The 22223-nt window shown below is 40.7% G+C and overlaps 1 protein-coding gene and 1 long non-coding RNA gene across 3 annotated transcripts; both read left to right on the top strand.

Moving 5' to 3' along the window:
- The first annotated feature begins 2222 nt into the window (after positions 1 to 2222).
- LOC125101748 (uncharacterized) lies at positions 2223 to 8194 on the top strand. Its single transcript, XR_007127914.1, has 3 exons — positions 2223 to 2334; positions 6152 to 6293; positions 8075 to 8194. It is a non-coding gene; the product is annotated as an uncharacterized LOC125101748 (long non-coding RNA).
- Positions 8195 to 8280: 86 nt separating this feature from the next.
- Positions 8281 to 21692, top strand: SNRPC (small nuclear ribonucleoprotein polypeptide C). Of its 2 annotated transcripts, none has more exons than XM_047734719.1 (6): positions 8281 to 8411; positions 8757 to 8799; positions 13891 to 13999; positions 16912 to 17001; positions 18333 to 18437; positions 21335 to 21692. In XM_047734719.1, exons 1-6 carry the CDS (start codon positions 8404 to 8406, stop codon positions 21457 to 21459), a joined length of 480 nt encoding a protein of 159 aa, XP_047590675.1. In that variant the 5' UTR covers positions 8281 to 8403; the 3' UTR covers positions 21460 to 21692. The 2 variants fall into 2 exon arrangements, with proteins under 2 accessions (XP_047590675.1, XP_047590676.1); XM_047734720.1 differs by lacking the exon at positions 21335 to 21692 and adding an exon at positions 20850 to 21294.
- Positions 21693 to 22223: the final 531 nt, after the last annotated feature.

Here is a 22223-nt window from a genome sequence, read left to right on the forward strand (position 1 = left end):
GGAATTTATGCAAGAACCCTGAGATCATGACCTGAGCTGAAGGCAGACGCTTAACCCACTAAGCCACCCAGGTGCCCCTGTCTTGCTTTTTCAGTCAATAATATGTCTTGGAGAGTTTTCCAATCAGTACACAAAGATATTTCTCATTCTTTTCTACAGCTGCCTAGTGGTCCACTCTATGGATGTCCCATAATTTATTTAACCAGACCCTTATTGATACACATTTAACTTTTCAGAATTTTGCTGTTTCTTTCAAGTACTGCTTCAGTGAAAATCCTTGTATATACATCATTTTGCACACCTGCAACTATAACTGTAAAATAAATTCCTAGAAATGAAGTTGCTGCGTCAAAGGGTATATACACATGTTATTTTGGTAGACATGACCAAATTGCCCTCAAAAGGAATGAGTCCAGTGCTGATAACGTATGATGGCTCCTATTTAGCCACATTTATGGCTAATCTAAGTGTTCTCAATCTTTTGGATTTTCACCAATCCAATAAATAATTAGTTTAGGTTTTTGTTTTTTTTTTTAAAGATTTTTATTTCTTTGACAGAGGGAGCAAGAACACAAGCCAGGGGGAAAGGAGAAGGAGAAGCAGACACCCCACTGAGCAGGGAGCCTGATGCGGGGTTTTATCCCAGGACACTGGGATCTTGACCTGAGCCAAAGGCAGATGCTTAAGGACTGAGCCACCCAGGCACCCCTTACTTTGAATTCATACTGAGAATGGCTATCTTTTTGTGTGTTTAGTGGACATTTATATTTCTTTTTCACTAAGATTTATTTGTTTAAAGATTTTATTTATTTATTTGGAGAGAGAGAGAGAGATCACACACAAGGAGGGGCAAAGGAGCTCAGAGCTGGACTCAGGACCTGATCCCAAGACCCAAGACCCTGGGATCCCAAGATCCCAGGACAAGATCCAAGACCCTTCGGGATCTGAGCCAAAGTCAGATGCTTAACTGACTGAGCCACCCAGGTGCCCCAAGTTTATTTTTAATTATTATTACTTTTTAAGTAAGCTCTACACCTAATGTGGGGCTTGAACTCACAACCCCAAGATCAAGAGTCACATGCTCTCCTAACTGAGTCAGCCAGGTGCCCATCATTTGTACTTTTTAATTGAATTGGTGATCATTTTATTACTGTTTTGTAGGTGCTTTTTATCCCCAACATCTTTATTAAAAATCATAATGTTATTTGAAGTATAAAGGGTGCACATTAAGATTCAACTTTTCATGGAGCTGTCCCTTGTATGTGGGAGGCCTGGCTACATATTGGTGCTTTGGAGTACTTACTTGAAAAACTCAGGCTTATCAGTTGCAGTAAGAGAGTTATTGGGAACAGGTGACACTCAGGCCACGATTTCAAAAAGTCTCATAGGTACAAGCAGTGTGTTCAACAGGAAGAATTTAAGCTCTGGGTGAAGCTCTTGGGTTCGAATCCTATCTTTACCATGTATTTGCTATGCAATTTTGTTCAGATTATGTCACCTGTTTGGGTCTTGGTTTCCTCATCAGTAAAAAAAACCCTTGAAATTAAATGCCATCAGATAACATAATGAAGGCACATTGTCCAGTGCTGACACAAACTCGGTGCTTTATAAATGTGCTTCCCTTTTCTGCAGCAAAAGCCAGTCACTAAAGACCACATGCGCTGGAACAACAGAACGGTGTGTGTGTGTGTGTGTGTGTCGGTGTGTATGGGCGCGCGCGTGCGTGCACGCATGTGTACGTGTGCTTGCACACGCCATTCCGAACCATGACCTCAGATCCTATTAAAGTCTTAAGCCATGAAAAAGCCACTTATGTTTCTGTTTCCAGCTTTCCAAGTTCACACCCCTAGAGTCAGGCTGAAAGCTTCCTGTGCTAATAAAATGGGCTCAGAAAGAAAATACTACATCTAAGAGAAGACATTTCAAGAGTGAGTAATAACTCCTTTTCAGTAAAGAGTTACTCAAAACCACCCTGCCAAACCTGTTCTTCTGCCTCGTTGATTAGTGCCTGACCAGGCTTCCTCCTGATACCAAGATCTGCCGACCAAGAGCATTAGATTAATAAAGAGTTTCAAAAAAAAGAACTTGCTCTCCAGACCCTGGGACTTTGACCTTTTTTATTTCCAGCTGTGAACTCTCTGTTTACTGTGAGGGAGACAGACAATTACAGCAGAACTAGTGCATAATCATTCCCTCCCCATCAGCTGGACAAACACGGATAGGTCTGCTGCCATCTGGAAGGTGCCAGATGGGCCTCCTCACTGAGGTCCCAGTGTCACTCAGGCTAGGTTCCCAGAAGCCTTAAGACCAGGCGCTGGCCTTGGAAAGCAGCAGGTAGGTCACCTCTCAACTGGTTTCGCTTTCAAGGTAGAATGACTAACAATTGAGTGAGGTCCTCAGAAGGACTTCCGTTCCTCTTACCAGCCACGGTCATGAATTCTCAGCCACAGTTATGTTCACACCCACCTGGGAGACCTGGTGTGAACTTCTAAAGCTGGTGCCCTATGTCTTGCTGTTGTTTCCAAATAGATCAAGTTTTAGCCTCTGAGTCTACTTCATGGCAGCCAATTCTCAGTTCAAAAAAGTACTTGGGGGGCACCTGGGTGGCTCAGTGGTTAAGCCTCTGCCTTCAGCTCAGGTCATGATCTCAGGGTCCTGGGATCGAGTCCCACATCGGGCTCTCTGCTCTGCAGGGAGCCTGCTTCCTCCTCTCTCTCTCTCTGCTTGCCTGTCTGCCCGCTTGTGATCTCTCTCTGTCAGATAAATAAAATCTTTTAAAAAAAAAAAGTACTTGGGGGATAAAGCCCCAGTTGTGTGCTCCTCCCCAGTGAGGTATCTGGCAACAGATCAACACTCTCCAAACTGGAAATACAGCTCAGAGTGCAGAGTTAAGTCCACCTGGGATTCAGCCTCTCCCCCACATTTTGGGGTGCTGAGGTCTGGGAAGGGAAAAATAATGGTGGATTCTGAAGAGCTCTTAGTAGGTAGAAGAGTCAGCAGCCATGGATGGCTTAAAGCAGGCCTGAAGTCTCTTACTGGAAAAGAAACAAAATGAGTCTGAGTTCCACAGCTCTTCTCTTGTGTGGCCCTGAGAAGACCTGGAAGGATTCCTGGATGTCTGTGTAATTCAAGAGACCTGAGTTTTTAATAGTGATTCTTATTACTCACAGTGCCAACAGTATTTTCCAATTACTGCATGGCTAACCATGAGCTTAGTGCTTTTTAAGAGTTATATTGGGACCCCTGGGTGGCTCAGATGGTTAGCGTGTGCCTTCGTCTTGGGTCATGATCCCAGGGTCCTGGGATCAAGCTCTGCTTTGGGTTCCTTGCTCAGAGGGGAGCCTGCTTCTCCTTCTGCCTGCTGCTCCCCCTGCTTGTGTTCTGTCTTCCTCTAACAAATAAATATATAAATAAAATCTTTAAAAAAGGAATTATCTTATTCCTCAGTCCTTACAGCCACGACCTCAAGAAGTAGGCATTATTATTGCCCCTCTTTTACAGATGAGAAAGTTAAGATAGAAAGAGGTTAAGCAACTTCCCCAAGGTCCAAGCAACAGCTTGTGGTACTGGCATTCAAGCACAGGCATTTCGGATCTAGAAGTTGTGCTTATTATTACTACATGATATTTTTTCTTGATGAAGTTGTCTTATCGCAGTCCTTACTATATAATGCTATATAGCTCTTTGTTTAAATGCTTACTGTGTACACTAAACTTAATGGTGGGCACAGCGTGTTTAGTCATTTTCCCACTATTGGTGGCCAACACTGACCTGAACACCAACTGGGTGGTCAGCAAACATTTATCGAAGAAATATTAAATATATCAAATATTAAATATTAAATAACTGAATATTACTTTCTGTCCTTGGTGTCCTTGGTGAAAGATGAGAGAGAGAGGAAGGGAAGTGTAGGTTACCAAGGCACCAAGGACTCAAGTCCTCTGGTGGTTACAATGGAAATTACCACCGTAAACTGGTCATTTCCTTAGAGGTGGTTTTGCAAACTGGGTTAGGTATGACCAACGGTGGCTGCTGTACACACCATTTCTGTTCCGGGATGCTTTCCTGTACTTCTTCCTTGAAAACAGTACCCACCCACCCACCACCTCCTGGGTACTCCTGCCTCACTCCCTGGGGTTTCAGTGGGACTGTTATTACAATTTCCTAGCCATCCCTATCCCAAATCTGGCCATTCAGGCCCCTCCCTGGCTTTTGGCATTATAGTTCTAGAAAAATGGAATTTGGTGGGTATTTGAGGCTATCCTACCCCATGCCAGGGAGGAAGCCAGGCTGCAATGTGAGAGGACAAATCCAATGTGCACAGAGAAGCAGACAAGCAGAGATGAGATGAGAGATGGAGAGACAGAGAGACCAAGTAACATATTTTGAGACCATACCTGGAGATAAGTCTACCCTGAGATGTCCCAGGCTTCTGGGCCTCTGTAAGGAACTATTTGCCAAAGCTAGTTTAAGCTGGTTTTGTCACATATAACTAAGATAACTATTTTTTTTAAAGATTTAATTTATGTATTTGAGAGAGATAAAGAGAACTTGAACACAAGCAGGGAGAGGGGCAATGGGAGAGGGAGAAGCCGACTCCCTGCTGAGCAGAGACCCTCCCCCCGAAATGGGGCTCAATCCCAGCACCCCAAGATCATGACCTGAGTTGAAGGCAGATGCTTCACCAACTGGGCCCCCCAGGTACCCCTATTCTTTCTTTTTTAAGATTTTTAAAAAAATTTTTTTAAAGATTTTATTCATTTATTTGAGAGACGGAGATCACAAGTAGGCAGTGAGGCAGGCAGAGAGAGAAGGGAGGAAGCAGGCTCCCTGCTAAGCAAAGAGACCAATGCGGGGCTCGATCCCAGGACCCTGGGATCATGACCTGAGCCGAAAGCAGAGGCTTTAAATCACTGAGCCACCCAGGCGCCCCAAGATTTTTAAAAATTTTTAAGTAATCTCTACACCCAATGTGGGTTATCAAACTTACAACCCTGAGATCAAGAGTTGCACACTCCACCAACTGAACTACCCACATGCCCCAGATTCTTTAAGGCTCTGAAACATATAAAAAAATGCTCAATTTATTCACAAGAGAAATTAAAATTATAATACAATAACACTTTTAACTTATTAGATTGAAAAGATGAAAAAGCTCTCTTTTTAAAAAGATTTTATTTATTTGTCAGAGAGAGAGAGAGAACACAAGCAGGGGGAGCAGCAGGGAGAGGGAGAAGCAGGCTCCCCTCTGAGTAAGGAACCCGAAGCGGGGCTCGATCCTAGGACCCTGAGATCATGACCTGAGCCAAAAGCAGGTCACTGAGCCACCCAGGTGCCCCTGGAAAAGCACTCTTAAATACAATCACAGGAGAGGGATATTTTTGTAATATTTTTCAAAATGATATATGCAAAGCTCTTTAACCTAGTAATTCCAGTTCTAGAAATCCATCCTACCAATAAATGTTACCTGCATGCTTCAGCATCACTGGCATAACAAAAGACAGGAAACAATTGACTGAAGACTGGTTAATATATTGAGATACATCTATACATCTATAGAATAAAATACTGTGCAGTATTGGGAAATAGTTTCAGGAAACATATGTTAATATTTGCATTTGTGTGGCCTATCTCTGGAAGAACATGCAAGAAACTGGTAAGGGGGTATGTATATGGGAACACACTTTTGTTCTTTTCTAATTTTATACCATGTGTACTTATTAGTTATTCAAAAGTAAATAAACAAAATACATTTTAAGTTCAAAATATCTTAAGAGAAATTGAAAAATATAAATAAAATAAAAATAAAAAATATAAGAATAAAATAAAAATATTATTCATAAGGTAGATTTGCAAACACTATGAGTTTTTAAGATATATAAGAGTTCAAGGGCATGTCAAGCTCAGGTAGGCATTTGGGATTTTCACTTGAGACCTAAGGGAATGAGGGTAAAAAATAAACTCAATCTCTTGGGACACTCAGAGGAAATGTGTGAAAAGCACTCTTTCCAGATAACAGGGCCCATAAGCAAGACTCAGGGGAGATACCCTTTGGAACTTGGAAGTAAAGTCACTCTCGGAGTCCTGGAAAACAGACAACTCTAAGTCTTTAAAACTGAGGGAATTTAATTCAGAGAATTGTTTTATATAGGGGTTGGCAGAGATACAGCGAGACAGAGAAAAGCGAAGTAGCCTGGAGACGTGCAATAGCAAGAAGCTACTGGAAGAACAGAAGAAGGACATCTTGTTACCAGAGACCAGGCCTAGGGTCATCTGCTAGAAGTTGGAGCCAGGTAGGTGGGAGAAGACAGCCTGATACTAGGGATGAGGTGAGGTGGTAATAATCTGCCTATTTCCTTAATCTCTCTAATTTCCAGAAATGCATCCCTTAGATGTTGCCCAGCAATTCAGCCTGGAATCCAACCAGCGCAGGAGTCCAAGACACAAAGCCTTTATGGCATCATTCCCCACTGCCATACTGAAAAGAGCAAGGGGAAGGTGAGGAATGGTTTTGAGGGTAAAGCAGCCGCAATATTAGCACAGAGGGAAATCGGGGGGAAAAAACAAAAACATAGTTGACAAATCTAACCCCTTTGAGAAGAATCAACTCAGGGTGCCTACACAAAGATGGGTTACTAGAACTGCAACATTAAGGCCCAGATATTTTCCACAAAATTTCCTTTAGAGCTGGTTTGTCCGAACTAGGCTCTAACCCTGAACCATACTCTATGTCTGATTGTTATCTCTTAAAAACATTTAAATCTAGAATGACACTTTCTCTTGATTTCGTGAAGGAAAGAGGCCATTTGTCCTATAGAATATCTCACCTTCTGAATCAGTTTGCTGCCTTTTGCTTTACTTTAGCTTGATCCTCTTGCCTATCCCATAAACTTGATTAGATCCAGTTGAAACATTTTTGGTAAAAATAGGTAATAGTTGATGACATCTATTTAACGTTGGCATCCTAGCAGGAAACACGTAATATGACTATCCCACCATTTATAATGCTAAGACTTACCACTGTTAGAATGATGAAAGCCTGATGATTTCATTGCACAGTTAACTTTTAAGACCAGGAAGTAATCTTTGTGGTACACCTAACCTTGTGAAAGCTAGTTTTTTCATTTGAAACATGAATAATAGAATTGTTCTTTTTTTAAGTTTTTTTTTTTTTTTAAAGATTTTATTTTTAATTAATCTCTACACCAGAGGTGGGGCTCAAACTCACAACCCGGAAATCAAGAGTTGCGCGCCCTACCTACTGAGCCAGCCAAGCCCCAGAATTGTGAATAATAGGATTGTTGAATAGAAGAAATAATTAATGCATTCAAAGCACCTAGGACATAGTAAACATTCATATAAAGCAGCAATTATGATTATTTTGGTTGCAACTCCACCAGCAGAGAATATGAAGAAAGAATCAAAAACTCTTCCTCTCCATTCCCAACATTTATTTCTCTTTTCTGAGAGGTCGGCCATTTTGGAGTCTCATAGGCTGGACGTTTGGCCTTGTTACTAAACAGGTCAGGTCTGTAGACAAGATAGTAGTAGTATCAATTTCCCTTTATGTAAATTAACTGCCATATGCGGAGGGGCTTAGTATGTTCAAACATTGCACTATATACCTTACAAACATTTTCGCATTTACTTCTTTCTTACACCTCACAAACAAGAATTATTATCCATATTTTCCAGATGAGGAAATTGAGGCTCAGAAAGATTAAATAACTTGCTCAGGCAGCACGACTTGGAAGCAGGAGATGGCACCTGAAATCAGGAATCCTACCATCTCCTAGGGTTGAGACTCAGAAAAGAGACGCTACGTAAAACCGATTGCACCTGGCTTTAAGAAACCTATTATTTCTCAATTGTCACCTTCTCAGCAAGCTTTCGCTCTCTTATTTAAAGTTGAACTCCTCTCTTCCCTGCTTCACTCCCTCATCCCCACGCCCTCAGCACTTGACTCCACCTGACTACATATTAACTTTATTGTTTTTCCCAACTCCCACTGCCTACTCCATGAGGGTAGGGATCTTTGTTTTGTTCACTGCTGACCTCTCGGCATTTCTAACAGTGCCTGGCACACACATAGAAATGCTTAGAAAGTTGTCGAAAGAACGACTAACACGCGGCCGGAAGCATCAAGCATGGAGATTTCAGGGGCGGAGATTGAACCTTGCAGGGGTCCTTCGTACATCCCCTACCCCCACCCCCACCCGAGAAAAGCCCCGCCCTTCGTTCGGCCGCCGCCGCGGCTAAGGCTGTCGCAGCGCAGCGCAGCAAGCGGATTGGATGACTGGGTAGGAGTCGCGTTTGACTCATAGGTTCCGCGGCGTCGGCGCTTACTGTGTGCCTCATTTCCGGGCGGCGCGGGTCGGAGTGGGCAACGGCCTGCAGAGCAACATGCCTAAGTGAGTGGGGCCCCGAGTCTGCGTATGTTCTCGGTTACGGTCGCTAACTGTGTCCCAGTGGGGTGGTGCAGAGAGGGTTCTAGCTCTTGAGATTTCCCGGGAAGGGAGAGGGTGTGGGGAAGGGAGCCTGGGAGTTGCACATACTGCCCTCTTGCAGTGGCGGTAGGTCGACTCGGCCCAAGGCAACAAAAAAGCCTAGTTTCTGTCAGATTGCTTTGTCTGATGTCTTTGGAAACATGAATAGGTCTTTTTATAATTTTCCTTCATTGAACAGCACTTCGGTGGATGGGCATCTGTTAACTGGTGGTCGTCTTCTCTTTTTCTCTGTTTTCCACCTCTTTCCAGGTTTTATTGTGACTACTGCGACACGTACCTCACCCATGACTCTGTAAGTAGTGTCTCTTCTCAGTTTCAGAACACTTTGTGCTTAACAAATTAGATTTTTTTTTTTTTAGGTGTAAATTTGTGCTTTTCATCCTGTTGAGGTTTAAGTGCTCCTGCTTGGAGAAAATAATCTGGATTTCTTTTCCTCCATCCTTCCTGTAACTGTTTTCATAATTTGTAGTTATTGGTCTTCCGGCAATTAGTGTTTTCAGTTGAGAACCAAAATAATAATGCTTTAGCAAAATAGAAAGTGAAAAAAATTTTTATGGCACAAAAAGTTTCCAGGGACGTGTTCTAAAGTTCAAATACTTGATTGGGACAAGGCACTCAGACGTTTTATTGATTAAACTGGAAAGAAATGCCTAAATTTGAAACTGAGTACTGTACTTTGATTTGATTAAAAACTGTCAAATAACAACCAAGATTGAGCATTTACTATGTGTCCAGATGCTTTACATGTATCATTTTGTTTAATGCTCATATTAAGCCTATGAGGTTAGTATTATCTCCGTTTTGCAGAAGAGGAAACTGAGGTAGATTATGGTTAAATGATTGTCTATGTGTTACTAAATCAGTTGTACAGAGCTAGAAGGTTAGCCTAAGCAGTCTAACTCCAGGGCTTCTCTACGAGCAGCTCTCAGACTTTCTTTGTCTCATGATCTCTTTCCACTCTTAAAAATTACTGGGTCATTTAAAAAAACGAGTTATGCCAGTTATATTGGTTTAGTTACTAATATTTGCTGTATTTGAAATTAAAACTTAAAAAATATCGATTCATTTGAACGCAACAAAGTTTTTTAACAAAGTTTTTACTTGTAATACAAATAACATTTTAAAAGTGAAAAATAGCTATTTTCAAAAAGGAAAAAAGTATTGTGAAGAATGGTATTGCTTTAACCTTTCTGTAAGCCTTTGTAATGTCTGACTTAATGGAAGACAGATGGATTCTTCTGTATTTAATTTGTTGCACTATGTTTTGGTTAAATTATATGAAGAATCCAACCTCACATGGATGAGGAGTTTAAAAAAAGTAGGGTACTTAACCAGCCTTTTTAGATAATTGTGGATATTCTTTAATACTTCATATTACTGCATCCAAACTAGTTGCAGTGTGGAATCTGAAACTGTTTCAAACTTTTCATACTCTGTTACATCAAAATTCACGGATCTGGGGGTGCATAGGTAGCTCAATCATTTAAGCACCTTACTCTTGATTTCAGCTCAGGTCATGATCTCAGGATTGTAAGATTGAACCCTCCCATTCTCTCTCTACCTCTGCCTTTCTCTGTCTCCACCCCTCACCCTCTGGCAATTTCACTGATCTGCTTTGCACTTTGAATCTTTTTTTTTTTTTTTTTAAAGATTTTATTTATTTATTTGACAGAGAGAAATCACAAGTAAGCAGAGAGGCAGGCAGAGAGAGAGGAGGAAGCAGGCTCCCTGCTGAGCAGAAAGCCTGATGCGGGGCTCGAACCCAGGACCTGGGATCATGACCTGAGCCGAAGGCAGCGGCTTAACCCACTGAGCCACCCAGGCGCCCCTCTTTTTTTTTTTTTTTAAAGATTTTATTTATTTATTTGACAGAGAGAGATCACAAGTAGGCAGAGAGGCAGGCAGAGAGAGAGGAAGGGAAGCAGGCTTCCTGCTGAGCAGCGAGCCCGATGCGGGACTCGATCCCAGGACTCTGGGATCATGACCTGAGCCGAAGGCAGCGGCTTAACCCACTGAGCCACCCAGGCGCCCCTTTGAGTGAATCTTTTACCAGATGAGATTTTGTAATATGCTTTGGTCATTTGGAAAATGAATATTGGAATTTTGGTTCACTCAGTCATACAGGTGTTCCATGTGTTGACACATTTGATTATGTAATATAAAAATTCATATTAATGTCACAATCTAATCAGAAGGGGACTTTAAGTATTGGGAAGCTGACAAGCTCATGGTAGTAGATAAGGTTTTCTAAAATTCTGAGTTTTGTTCGAAAGCTCAAATTTTATCCTTGGCAATAAATACTACCAATTGCTTCCTTTGAAGTGACAGGCTCACTTCACTTATTTCTGAGAAGTCTGAATCTCCTGTTTTTTTCTCAGTCTGTCAAGTAAAAATGATGTTCCATCAAAGAGGCAGCTGGTAGAACTTACAACTTGAACCATTTGCAGTCCTGCTTTTCTTTGAACTAGCATCATATTTTGGCATGCGGCTGAAGTACTTTGTACATCCCATTTTGTACCCAGAATTTTAAAAAGACATGGGGACTCCTGGGTGGCTCAGTGGGTTAAGGCCTCTGCCTTCAGTTCAGGTCATGATCCCAGAGTCCTGGGAACGAACACCTCATTGGGCTCTCTTGCAGCAGGGATCCTGCTTCCTCCTCTCTCTCTGCCTGCCTCTCTGCCTACTTATGATCTCTGTCGAGTAAATAAATAAAATCTTAAAAAAAAAATAAAAAGACATGAACTCAAGAGTTGAGGTTTAATAGAATTAATAATTTTGCTGCTTCATCAAGGACAGTTTCAGTGAAACTGGTCCCCCCACCACCACCGTGAGTGCAGTGTTGAAAAATACAATGACCCCTAATGCATTGGGTTGCCATTGCCTTGATTCATTCTAAAGTGCCAGAAGTTTGATATCATCTGTGCAAATGTCAATACAGTAGAAAAGGAAAGTATGTCTTAACATCATTATGGAACTACTTTGACCTTGCAGACCCCCTGAAGGGTGTGTCTGAGACACCCTTAGATGCCTGTGAGCTACACCTTGAAAACTAGCTCTGTATTTGGCTGCCTCTGCAGAAATGTGATTAAACCGGAGCTCCTAATCATCTTGGCATCTTGAATAGTAGCTGCAAGAACCCTAGCCAGATGTTCAGTATTAATTTGTGGAACATGTAAGTAGGATGACTCCTCTTGAAGGAATAATAGTTTTGAATATTATTATAGATTGTCCTGGATGGGACTCCTCCAATAAGTTGGTATCACAGTAATTTGCCTATAGAGTCCCAGTTTTTATTTTGTTTTGTTTTGCTTTTTTGATCCTAGCCCCTTTCACTCCTTATCATAATTTTCTAAAACAGTTAGCGAGTAGGTAATGCTTTTTTACCATTTTATAGCTTATCTTGCTAATGCCAACATTCAGAGAATTGAAAAGGATCCCTTTATAACAAATGTCAGTTTCTGAGAAATGTCAGGAACCCCTGTAGAAAAATTCCATAGTGAATGAAGCAGTTCCCTGTGGTGGACTTTGAAATGCAATAAACATTCAGCACTGCAGCTTTTGAGTTTTTGCTGATTTTTAGGCATGATTTTGTTATAAGGCTCAAGGCCTTGTTGTGTTACGTAATCGGTCACTGGGGAGTCAGGGAACAAACAGTATTTTGAAATGTAGACCATGAAAAGACAGTCTGTGGTCATGTGATACTGGTCCTGTCTGCTGCTACTGAAGCAGTCCTGTGAAGAGAGGTTCTATTGGTAGGAGGTAGTTAGACAGCCATGAGGAGCATCTGAGTAAGGTCTGGACTCTAGGCCTTGGTTTGCTACTTACCAACTATGTGTTTTAAGACAAGTCTTTAAGCATAAATTAAAGATAATAGGCTTGTGATTTTTAAAATCAATTTTATTGAATTTTATATATATACATATATATATATATTTTTAAAGATTTTATGTGTTTATTTGATAGAGAGATCACAAGTAGGCAGAGCAGCACGCAGAGAGAGAGGGGGAAGCAGACTCCTTGCTGAGCAGAGATCCCTGATGCGGGCTCGATCCCAGGACCCTGAGATCGTGACCTGAGCCAAAGGCAGAGGCTTAACCCACTGAGACACCCAGGCGCCCCAATTTTATTGAATTATATTTCGATTAAATGCATACCTTTTAAGTATGGTCTGATAATTTGACAAATAATTACCATTTGGTATATACATGAGATACAGAACATTTCCATCACCCCAGAAAGTTCCTTTGTGTTTTTTTACATTCTGTCCCCTGCACCCTTAGCCCCAACTGATCTGGTTTTTATTACAAAAGATCAATATTAACTGGTTTTAAAACTTCATATGAATAGAATCTTAGGGTATATACTCTGTGTATCTCATTTCTTTTGCTGAGTGTGTGTTTTTGTTTTTTTTTTTAAGATTTATTTGAGAGAGCGAGCGAGCGAGCACTAGTGGTGGGAGGGGCAGAGGGACCAGCATACTCCCTGCTGAGCTGGGAGCTGGATGCGGGGCTCAATCCCAGGGCCCCGAGACCATACCTGAACTGAAGGCAGATATGTAGCTGACTGAGCCACCCGGGCGCCCTGAGCATCCTTTTGAGATTCATCCATAATTGTGTGAATTAGTGATGGGTTCTTTCTGATTAATATTCCATTGTACCATGCACATGTGATTATTAGGATGATTGAGACACCGCTTGTAAAGTACATAGCATGGTGTTTGGCATGTAGTGTTAAATAAATATTAACTTAAACAAATGGTTAAGTGTGTGGAGTTTATCTTATCTCAGTTTTACCTCAGAAAAGCTGTTAAAAAACCAAAGGATTAGTGAGCTAGAGACAAAAGTCTGTATGTGATTCATAGTCTGTATTCTAGACCCATAGTCATTTAAAAGAAGATATTCTCATAAACAGTATACTTTAAATATATGTAAGCTGTATTATTTTGCTATAGAATACTCTAAGAAAGGGCATTAAAATAGCATTATGTTCTAGGTCAGGAGTTTGCAAACTTTTCCTTCAAGTGCCAGACTGTAATTATTTTAGGTTTGTGGACCATATAGTCTTTTTTTGCGATGACTTCCAGAGTAAGGACATAGATAATACCTGAACAAATGAATGTGGTTGTGTTCCACTCTGTTGTTTTACAAAATCAGGTGACTGGCCCATGGGTCATAGTTTGCTGACCTCTGGTCAGATGATAAATATATAAATTTATTTATAAATGACCACAGTGCATTGTTGGATAATGTTTGTAAATCCTGCTTCAGCACCCAGCTAAAGCTGCTAAAGGTAGCCAGGCTACCTATATATAAAGAAAGGCTTTATAAAATTTCTGATCTGGAGAACTTGTTTCTGTGACCAATATGACCTTTTTGTCTTACAGCCATCTGTGAGAAAGACACATTGCAGTGGTAGAAAACACAAAGAGAATGTGAAAGACTATTATCAGAAATGGATGGAAGAGCAGGCTCAGAGCCTGATCGACAAAACAAGTACGTTTCAGTCTCTTGTTCTGTTGTGGAAGAATGGTCCCATTCTTTCTCATCCCTGTCTCTCCGTTGTTTTCCACAGAAGAAGCTCATTCTGAGTGATAAATAGGAGCATTCTCATGTGTTCAGTGAAAGAATTAGAAGGTCGTTGGTTTCCCAGGGAATATACGAACACATCAATAGTAATTATTGAGGCTAGAGCAATCAGATATTGATTAGATTGGGAAGTGGGGCAGAGAAGAATGAGTGCCTAGTATTTCTTTATTGACATGGACCAGGTATTGTAGCAAACTTATGTGAAACCTCCTTTGTAGTGATCATAAGTTTTTTTTTAATTTTATTTTTTAAAGATTTTATTTATTTGAGAGAAAGCGCTAGTGCACAAACAGGGGGAGGGGCAGAGGCAGAGTGAGAACACAGGCTCCCCACTGAGTAGGGAGTCTGATGTGGGGCTTCCCAGGACCCTGGGATCATGACCTGAGGTGAAGGCAGATGCTTAACCAACTGAGCCACCCAGGCGCCCCTGATCCTAGTTTTTAGAACTATTTTCCTTTTATAATAGGAAAATGTGGAGGTGGATTTATAGTTACTTTCAAAGAGTTTGAGAGACTTTGAGTTTCTTATTCCTGTAGTCCTGACAAAGATACTTGGTTAAGAAGGAAGTAATGGATGTGACAAAGTAACCTGAGTACGTTTCAGACCTCTGTTGGACATGCCATGCTCTTTTTGTTTTGTTTTGTTTTCTGTAGGCTCCCAATGCAGGGTTTGAACTCATGATCCTGAGATCAAGACCTGAGCTGAGATCAAGAGTCAGATGCCTAACCACCTGAGCTACCCAGGCCCCCCTCTTTTTGTTTAATTTGGGAAATATTTGTGTGGCTAGTTGAGTTCAAGACACTGACAGAAGATGTAGCATTTCTATGTTAGATCATGCTGGTGTATTTTAAACATGGCCTTTTTCATTTATTGTATTCAGAGCTGGCGGGCAAATGTGGGCTGTGATTGTGTTGCAATTTTAAGAAAACAAAGCTTATGTAAAATACCAAAAAAGGAGGAAGACGGGTTAATGAAAGAACCTTCTATGGCTGACCCCCACCTCTGATTTCCATCACCTCATTGCAACAGTGTTGTTTTGTTTATACCAGGTTCTCAGACTTAGCGCTCTTGGCATTTGGGGCCAGATGATTCTTTGTTGTGGAGCTGTCCTGTGCATTGTAGGCTGTTCGGTGGCAGCCCTGGCATCTACCCACCAGATGCCAATAATATTTCCCAGTGATGACAACCAAAAATGTCCCCAAGCATTGCCCAGTGTCCCCAAGAGGGTCAAAATTGCCTTTAGTTGAGAACCACCAAATACCTTCATCTTCTCCCTTTCTCCATCCTGGATTATTAAGAAGCAAATCTCGGACATTGTCCTGTTTCATTTGAAGAAATATGTTGTATGAGGCACCTGGGTGGCTCAGTTGGTTAAGTGTCTGCCTTTGGCTCAGCTCATGATCCTGGGGTCCTAGGATCGAGCCCCACATCAGTCTCCCTGCACAGTGGGGAGCCTGCTTTTCCCTCTCCCTGTGCTGCTCCCCTGCTTGTGCTGTGTCAAGTAAATAAAATCTTTGGAAAAAAGAAAAATATATTATGATGTAATCTTTTTTTTCTATTTGAAAAGATGTTAGAAATTTCTTGGCATTAAAGTTTAGAACTGTATTCATTTAGTTATTTTGTGGATGCAGCAGCAGAATTTAGGATGAGTAAATGTTTTTGATGGAAGACTTGGAGGAGAGAAGGCAAGTCCTCAGGGACACACCATGTGATGTTGATGTCCATGATTATGTTGGCTTTGAGTCCACTGTTGAGCCGATGGCTTAGCTACTCCCTCTTCAGTCTTTACAAGTTGTCCTTTTGCTTGGGGTGTGGGAGGTGTAATTTTGATTGGAAAAGCCCTTGTTGGGATATGATCTCCTATAGAGCACAGGCTCTATTCAGAGGCATATGAGTAGCTAGCTGTGCATAAATCTCCACTTCTAAAAGTCAGCTTTTTGGATCTGGTCTTTAGGAGTTAGCAGTGATTTACTTGCGTAATTTGACCTACATTGGCTGGTTGGGATGGAATGGGGATAGGTGGGGTATCCTAGGGCTGCAGATTGCATTGAATTGGAAAATACTTACATTTAGGAATAGCTTTTATGAGTGTCCTTTTTATTTTTATTTTTAAATTTTATTTATATATTTACTTAGTTTTAGTTCTAGTATAGTTAACTATGAGTATGTATCTTAGTATTTATGTGTGACTTCTTTGTAAAGCCACTTATTAATTATCTTTGATTTCTTTTGTCTTCATTTGTGCCTCATATTCATTTGTGCCCTGAAAGAAAAAAGTTGATTGTATTGGACATTTTTTTAAGATTATAATCTTCTTCAGGGCAGACTCTTGCTTTGAAATCTTTGTTTCTCTTTCATGTCTCTTAGCTTAGTACATTAATTTCAAAACTACTAAACCAAAATGATGTGAGGTTTTACAAAAAGCCTGGTCTTTGGGCAGGTATCACACATTTCCAGACAAAACTGTGAATGGTTCAAATTGTGAACAGCATCTACAGATTAAAGATGTCTGCATCTCTTTGGTAAGACATTGGTAATGGGAGGTCTTCATTCCATTCTCCCATAGATCAGCCACAGAAATGCTGACTAAATAAAAATAGGTTAAAAAACCGAAATCAGTAAACAAATTAATTGTAGTTTTTGCTGGTGAATACCTATGGTTGATTTAAAACTTCTAGAGGCCGTGATGTAATAATCTTAAATGAAGTAAAGTGAAATAATTGGGACGGTTAATGATTTAAAAGAAAATGGTTATTTTAGTAAGTGGGTTGTTGAGTTCTTATTCACTGTGTGTTGTTTTTTCCTTACTCTATCCAAAGCCGCTGCATTTCAACAAGGAAAGATACCTCCTACTCCATTCTCTGCTCCTCCTCCTGCAGGGGCAATGATCCCACCTCCCCCCAGTCTCCGTAAGTTTATGAAGTTTTCTTCTTAACAGCCGTAACTTCAGGGCGGCAGATTATCTTTTGATTTTGTTGGATTACCTCACAGTTGACTTTTGAATGCTCATGTACTGAATATATAGATAGTAAATGAAAACAATTTCAGTGGTATCATTTCTAAAATATCTTCAGAGTTAGATAGCGTTATTGCTAGGATATTGTGTTTGTGACTTCCCAAGTGGGTCTGAGACAAATTCAATGGAAAGGTCATAATGTACCTGTGATTAGATGAGCTCATGTATGAAGCTCATTATTATTATTATATTAGGTAAGCTAAAATATTAATACATTGATGAGTACATTACATTATTTACTGCCGTGAACCCAACATGGAGGACTAAATTAGTAGATAAACTCTTTGGTCGTTTTTCCTATTTTCTAACCCACCTAACACCAGTATATGTACCTTGGGAAAGACAGAATCGGACAGTTGAAAGTGGAAGGGATCAAAGGCCTCTCCTCTCTATGAAGGTTTCTTATTTCTGAATGACAGAAGGAGAATGACTAATTAGGCCATAAGTTCCATGGCTCTCCTGAAAAGGCTCAGATTGAAATTGAATTCAGAAACCTAAACTTGGTCTTATAAGTAACCCTGGATATAAACGTGGGGAAATAGGCTATTTATATAGTTGCACACTAATGCAGGTCAGCCACTAACGGCCCACCAAACCTTTCTTGGGCTTCCACCATCCTGGGACCAATCAGGCCTTGGGTCACAGCGGCTCTCAGGTTACTTCTCTATCCTAGTCTGTATTTTGGCTGGCTGGCACCCAACTCCATTATTTTAATAGTAGAATGATTTATAGTATGAATGTGCCATAAGTAACCTCACCATTTTCATATTATTGGACATTTAAGTTGTTCCAGATTGTTGTAAACTATACTGTCAAGAATATCTCTGCATATACATCTTTATCTTCATAGGTCCAAAGAATCTTTTAAAGATTTTGATTTTTTAAAAAATGGACCTGGGATTAGGTATTTGTGGCTTTAGTTTGACAGAAACTCTACAGAAGGCACAATATTTAAAAAATAAATAAATAAATAAACTTCTGGAATTTTTTTTAACTTGGGAGAACCTGACTTGATTTTATATTTCTGTCGAGGCAGTCTTGTTCTTTGGACATAGAGTTTTGTGGAATAATTATGTTTGCTGCTCTGTTCTTATAAAAAAGAAACCATAAGAAGTCTATTGTTCCAGAACTTGGACTTGGACTATGATGCCCCACTAGTTTCATAGAAGAGAAAATATTAATATGTAAGCATATCTTAACCTCTGCCCCCATTTGTTATTCCAGCGGGTCCTCCTCGCCCTGGTATGATGCCAGCGCCCCACATGGGGGGCCCTCCCATGATGCCTATGATGGGCCCTCCTCCTCCTGGGATGATGCCAGTGGGACCTGGTAAGTTTGAATCTCTTTCCTTTTAGGATGCGTCATTGTGTTTTAGTTCTCTGTTTCAATAGGATTCTTAGTTCACCGTCAAACATGTTATTGCAACAAATTATATTTGGCAAATCTGTAATGATAAAAAGAAATATTTGTTTTACCAGTGTAATTGGATGATACCCAAAGACCTTGTACTACTAAAAACAGGATAAGGCTGCCTTTTTTTTCTTCTTCTTCTTCTCCCTCCTGCCACTTACTTACCTCCTCCTGACTTTTAGCCATTTATAGCGGAGAGAAAGGTGAGTTTGTTCCAAGGGGAGATAAAGGGGAGGGTAGGTAAATACTTTCGCTGCTACTTTTCTCTGTTTCAATTTGAAGCAGAGCACAAGCAGGGGCAGTGGCAGGCAGAGGGAGAGAGAGAAGCAGACTCCCTGCCAAGCAGGGAGTCCTTGAAGGCAGATACTTAGCAGATTGAGCCACCCAGGTGCCCCCCATAATGCATTCTTTACCAACTTTATTTTCATTTTCTTTCATGGTTAGAAATCTTGTGAGGCAATCTAGTTCCAATCTTTTATGATCCCTTCGCCTACCAAATTTGTGAGCACTTTTTGGGGTGATTTACTTGAGGTTTTCTAAATACCTACTTAGTTTTCATGGAAACAGTTCTTTTTTTTTTTTTTAAGATTTAATTTCTGTATTTGACATAGAGTGGGGGTTGAGAGAAAGCACAAGCAGGGGGAGTGGCAGGCAGAGGGAGAAGCACACTCCCTACTGAGCAAGGAGCCCCATGTGGGGCTCGATCCCAGGGCCCTGGGATCACGACTCAAGCCACAGGCAGCTGTTGAACCAACTGAGCCACCCAGGTGCCCCAAACAGTTCCTTTTTTATATTCATTTTATTGATTTGCAAAACAAATTATGTAATTAGAGTAAATACAATGACCATAAGAAACCTCCAGCTCAGCTGGTAAGACAAGGTACAAAAAGGTATTAGAGTAGCTTCCTAGCCAGAAACATTCAGTGTGCTCACTGTGGGTATCATTTAGAGGAATGTGAGGAGAGTCTAGATAAGATTTTCTGCCTTACTGGCTTCTGACCCAAAACAAAGTGGCTTACATGGTTTCTTTTGCATTTTATTTTTTATTTATTTATTTATTTTTTTAAAGATTTTATTTATTTATTTGACAGAGAGAGATCACAAGCAGGCAGAGAGGCAGGCAGAGAGAAAGGAGGAAGCAGGCTCCCTGCTGAGCAGAGAGCCCGATGCGGGGCTCGATCCCAGAACCCTGAGATCATGACCTGAGCCGAAGGCAGCGGCTTAACCCACTGAGCCACCCAGGCGCCCCTTCTTTTGCATTTTAAAATCAGGGTCACAAATTCAAATTCTTAGAGGGGTTAGGGATGTGGTGAACTGGTGAATGCATGAAACACCTAAAGAAGGCTTCTAGAACTCAGCTTCAGCCTGCTGTTGACATTTGATAATTCAGGTTTGGTGTTGCCAGTTCTCCTGAGTATTTTGTTGTTTTCAGCCAAGACAGTAATGCGATTATCTGAATTAAAATAATTTAAGTAGTTGGGGGTGGACAGGGTTAAGAACAGGTTGATAGAAGGTTGGCCAGGGATGAATAAACACTGAAGCTGGATGATGGGTCCATGGATGTTCTTTATCCTCTTTTTTTTCTATTCTTGTGTATGTTTGAACATTTCCATAATAAAAAGTTAAAAAAAGGAATCTAGACTTACTACTTACTAGTAATTAGACTCTTAGTTGCCACTCTTGGCAACTAATTACAATTAAATGTACTGTGGAGACTAAAGTAAACAACTTTTCAGATGCCTCGTTTTCAGTCTTTGGTCCAGATGAATTTCCTCTAGGAAATGCTAAATATAGGTTATGTTATGGTGGGGTTTTTTTAATAAGATACTTAGTTTAGTATTATTCTCTGTTCCTGTTGAAAATTGAAAAATTCTGTACCTGTTGTGTCTTTTCATATACTTGTGTTTTACTTCTTGTGAAAAGGCTGTATTTGGCTTTGAATATAGTTTTCTCTTGAACCATTTATCTCAAGCTGTTAATCAAAATGGTTTAATAAGTAATTATGTCAATTTTTATATTTAAAAAGAAGACCTGAAAATTATGAGGCATAATAATAAAATGAATACCCGTGAACCCACCACTCAGCTGAGGAGGTAGAATATTCTCAATTTTGTGAAGCTGCCTATAATCTTCCTCCTCAACCCCTACCTTCGCTTGCTCTCCCTGCCCTGGCTCATTCACTTGGCTGGTATATTGATGGGACACTGCAAAAAATTCCTTAACAGTTTCTAACATGCATTAGAAAAATCAGATTTTTGTGTGTGCACTAATTGTTGTAAATCACATTATTGCCTATTTTTCTTGACTTGAGCTAAGTATGGTTACTAACAGGTTCTCAGCATGGGCCTCCTGCTCACCTTTCCTACAACTCCGAACAAACGCTTAGTGGTAAGATTGTCCTCTGTGCCTGTGTACATTCATGAAATAGCTCCTGGTTATATGGTGGGTAGAACTGATTAAAAATGCTGACTGAGTAACATGTAATTTAGTTGTGAATTTCCCTGAGTTAGAAAAGGTCAATTTAGGGAACTAGTGTCCCTGGTGGTTTCTGGAAACCAGTCTATTAATAGTTTCCCCCTTACTATCATTAGATCATGATTCCCATACGGTTCTTGTGTTGACCTTTGTTCTTTGTTTGAGAATGTCTAATTTACAGATGTGATGAATTTGTTGCATTTCTTCTGTCAAGTTTGTCTTTCTTCCAGCATTTTGCAGGGGGGGGCTACTTTCTTGTCTTTAATTGAAGTCCCATCGAGCTCGTTCATAAATAGTACTTTCTGACTCTCTTTTTTCCTTTTCTTTCTTTTGTCCTGCAGCTCCTGGAATGAGACCACCTATGGGAGGCCACATGCCAATGATGCCTGGGCCCCCAATGATGAGACCTCCTGCCCGTCCCATGATGGTGCCCACTCGGCCAGGAATGACTCGACCGGACAGATAAGGAGAGACAGGAACCTCTTTGTATTCATTTTATATTACTTGTTCTACTTCACCAGGAGATTGTGGTGCTGTGACTCTGGGTGTTTTCTCACAGCAGGACAAGGAAGACTTGCTGCCCTTCCTATCAAAGAGAGAATAGTTTTTGCAGGAGAGTAGTGGGACAAAAAAAAAAAAGTAATTTTCATTTGTATTGTGAAATGTGAAAATAAAATTGTCAGCTGTTTTAGTTAAAAACCTGTTCCCTTTTTTCTCCCCTCTGTAGTCCTTGTGCATTATAAAAGAGATGAAGTATTCTGGTTGTGTTTCTCTAGCTCGTTCTCTCTGCAGGATGCCCTCTGCATGACATTCTTTTTCCTCAGCTATAGTGAGTCCCTTTGGACACCCTGCCTTTATTTAGAAAAGTTCTTTTGTGCAAGACCTGGTAAACCTAACACTTGTAGGTTAAAAGTATCAACTTTTTGTTGGTTAAAACAATAAACAGGGGACGCCTGGGTGGCTCAGTTGGTTAAGCGGCTGCCTTCGGCTCAGGTCATGATCCCAGTGTCCTGGGATCGAGTCCCACATCAGGCTCCTTGCTCAGCAGGGAGCCTGCTTCTCCCTCTGCCTCTGCCTACCAATCTGCCTGCCACTCTGTCTGCCTGTGCTCACTCTCTCTCTCTCTGACAAAGAAATAAATAAAATCTTTAAAAAAAACAACAACAATAAACAGCACAATCGGTTACTTTTTCACATGAACAGCATTTGGTGTAGTAAGTGGAAAATTTT

Source organism: Lutra lutra, chromosome 6 (assembly GCF_902655055.1).
Source record: "Lutra lutra chromosome 6, mLutLut1.2, whole genome shotgun sequence".
Classification (NCBI taxonomy): domain Eukaryota; kingdom Metazoa; phylum Chordata; class Mammalia; order Carnivora; family Mustelidae; genus Lutra; species Lutra lutra.

Coding starts and splice junctions, on each gene's coding strand:
- SNRPC (XM_047734719.1), top strand. Junction 8,800..13,890: donor CGTACCTCACCCATGACTCT/GTAAGTAGTGTC, acceptor TTTGTCTTACAG/CCATCTGTGAGAAAGACACA. Junction 17,002..18,332: donor CCCACCTCCCCCCAGTCTCC/GTAAGTTTATGA, acceptor TTGTTATTCCAG/CGGGTCCTCCTCGCCCTGGT.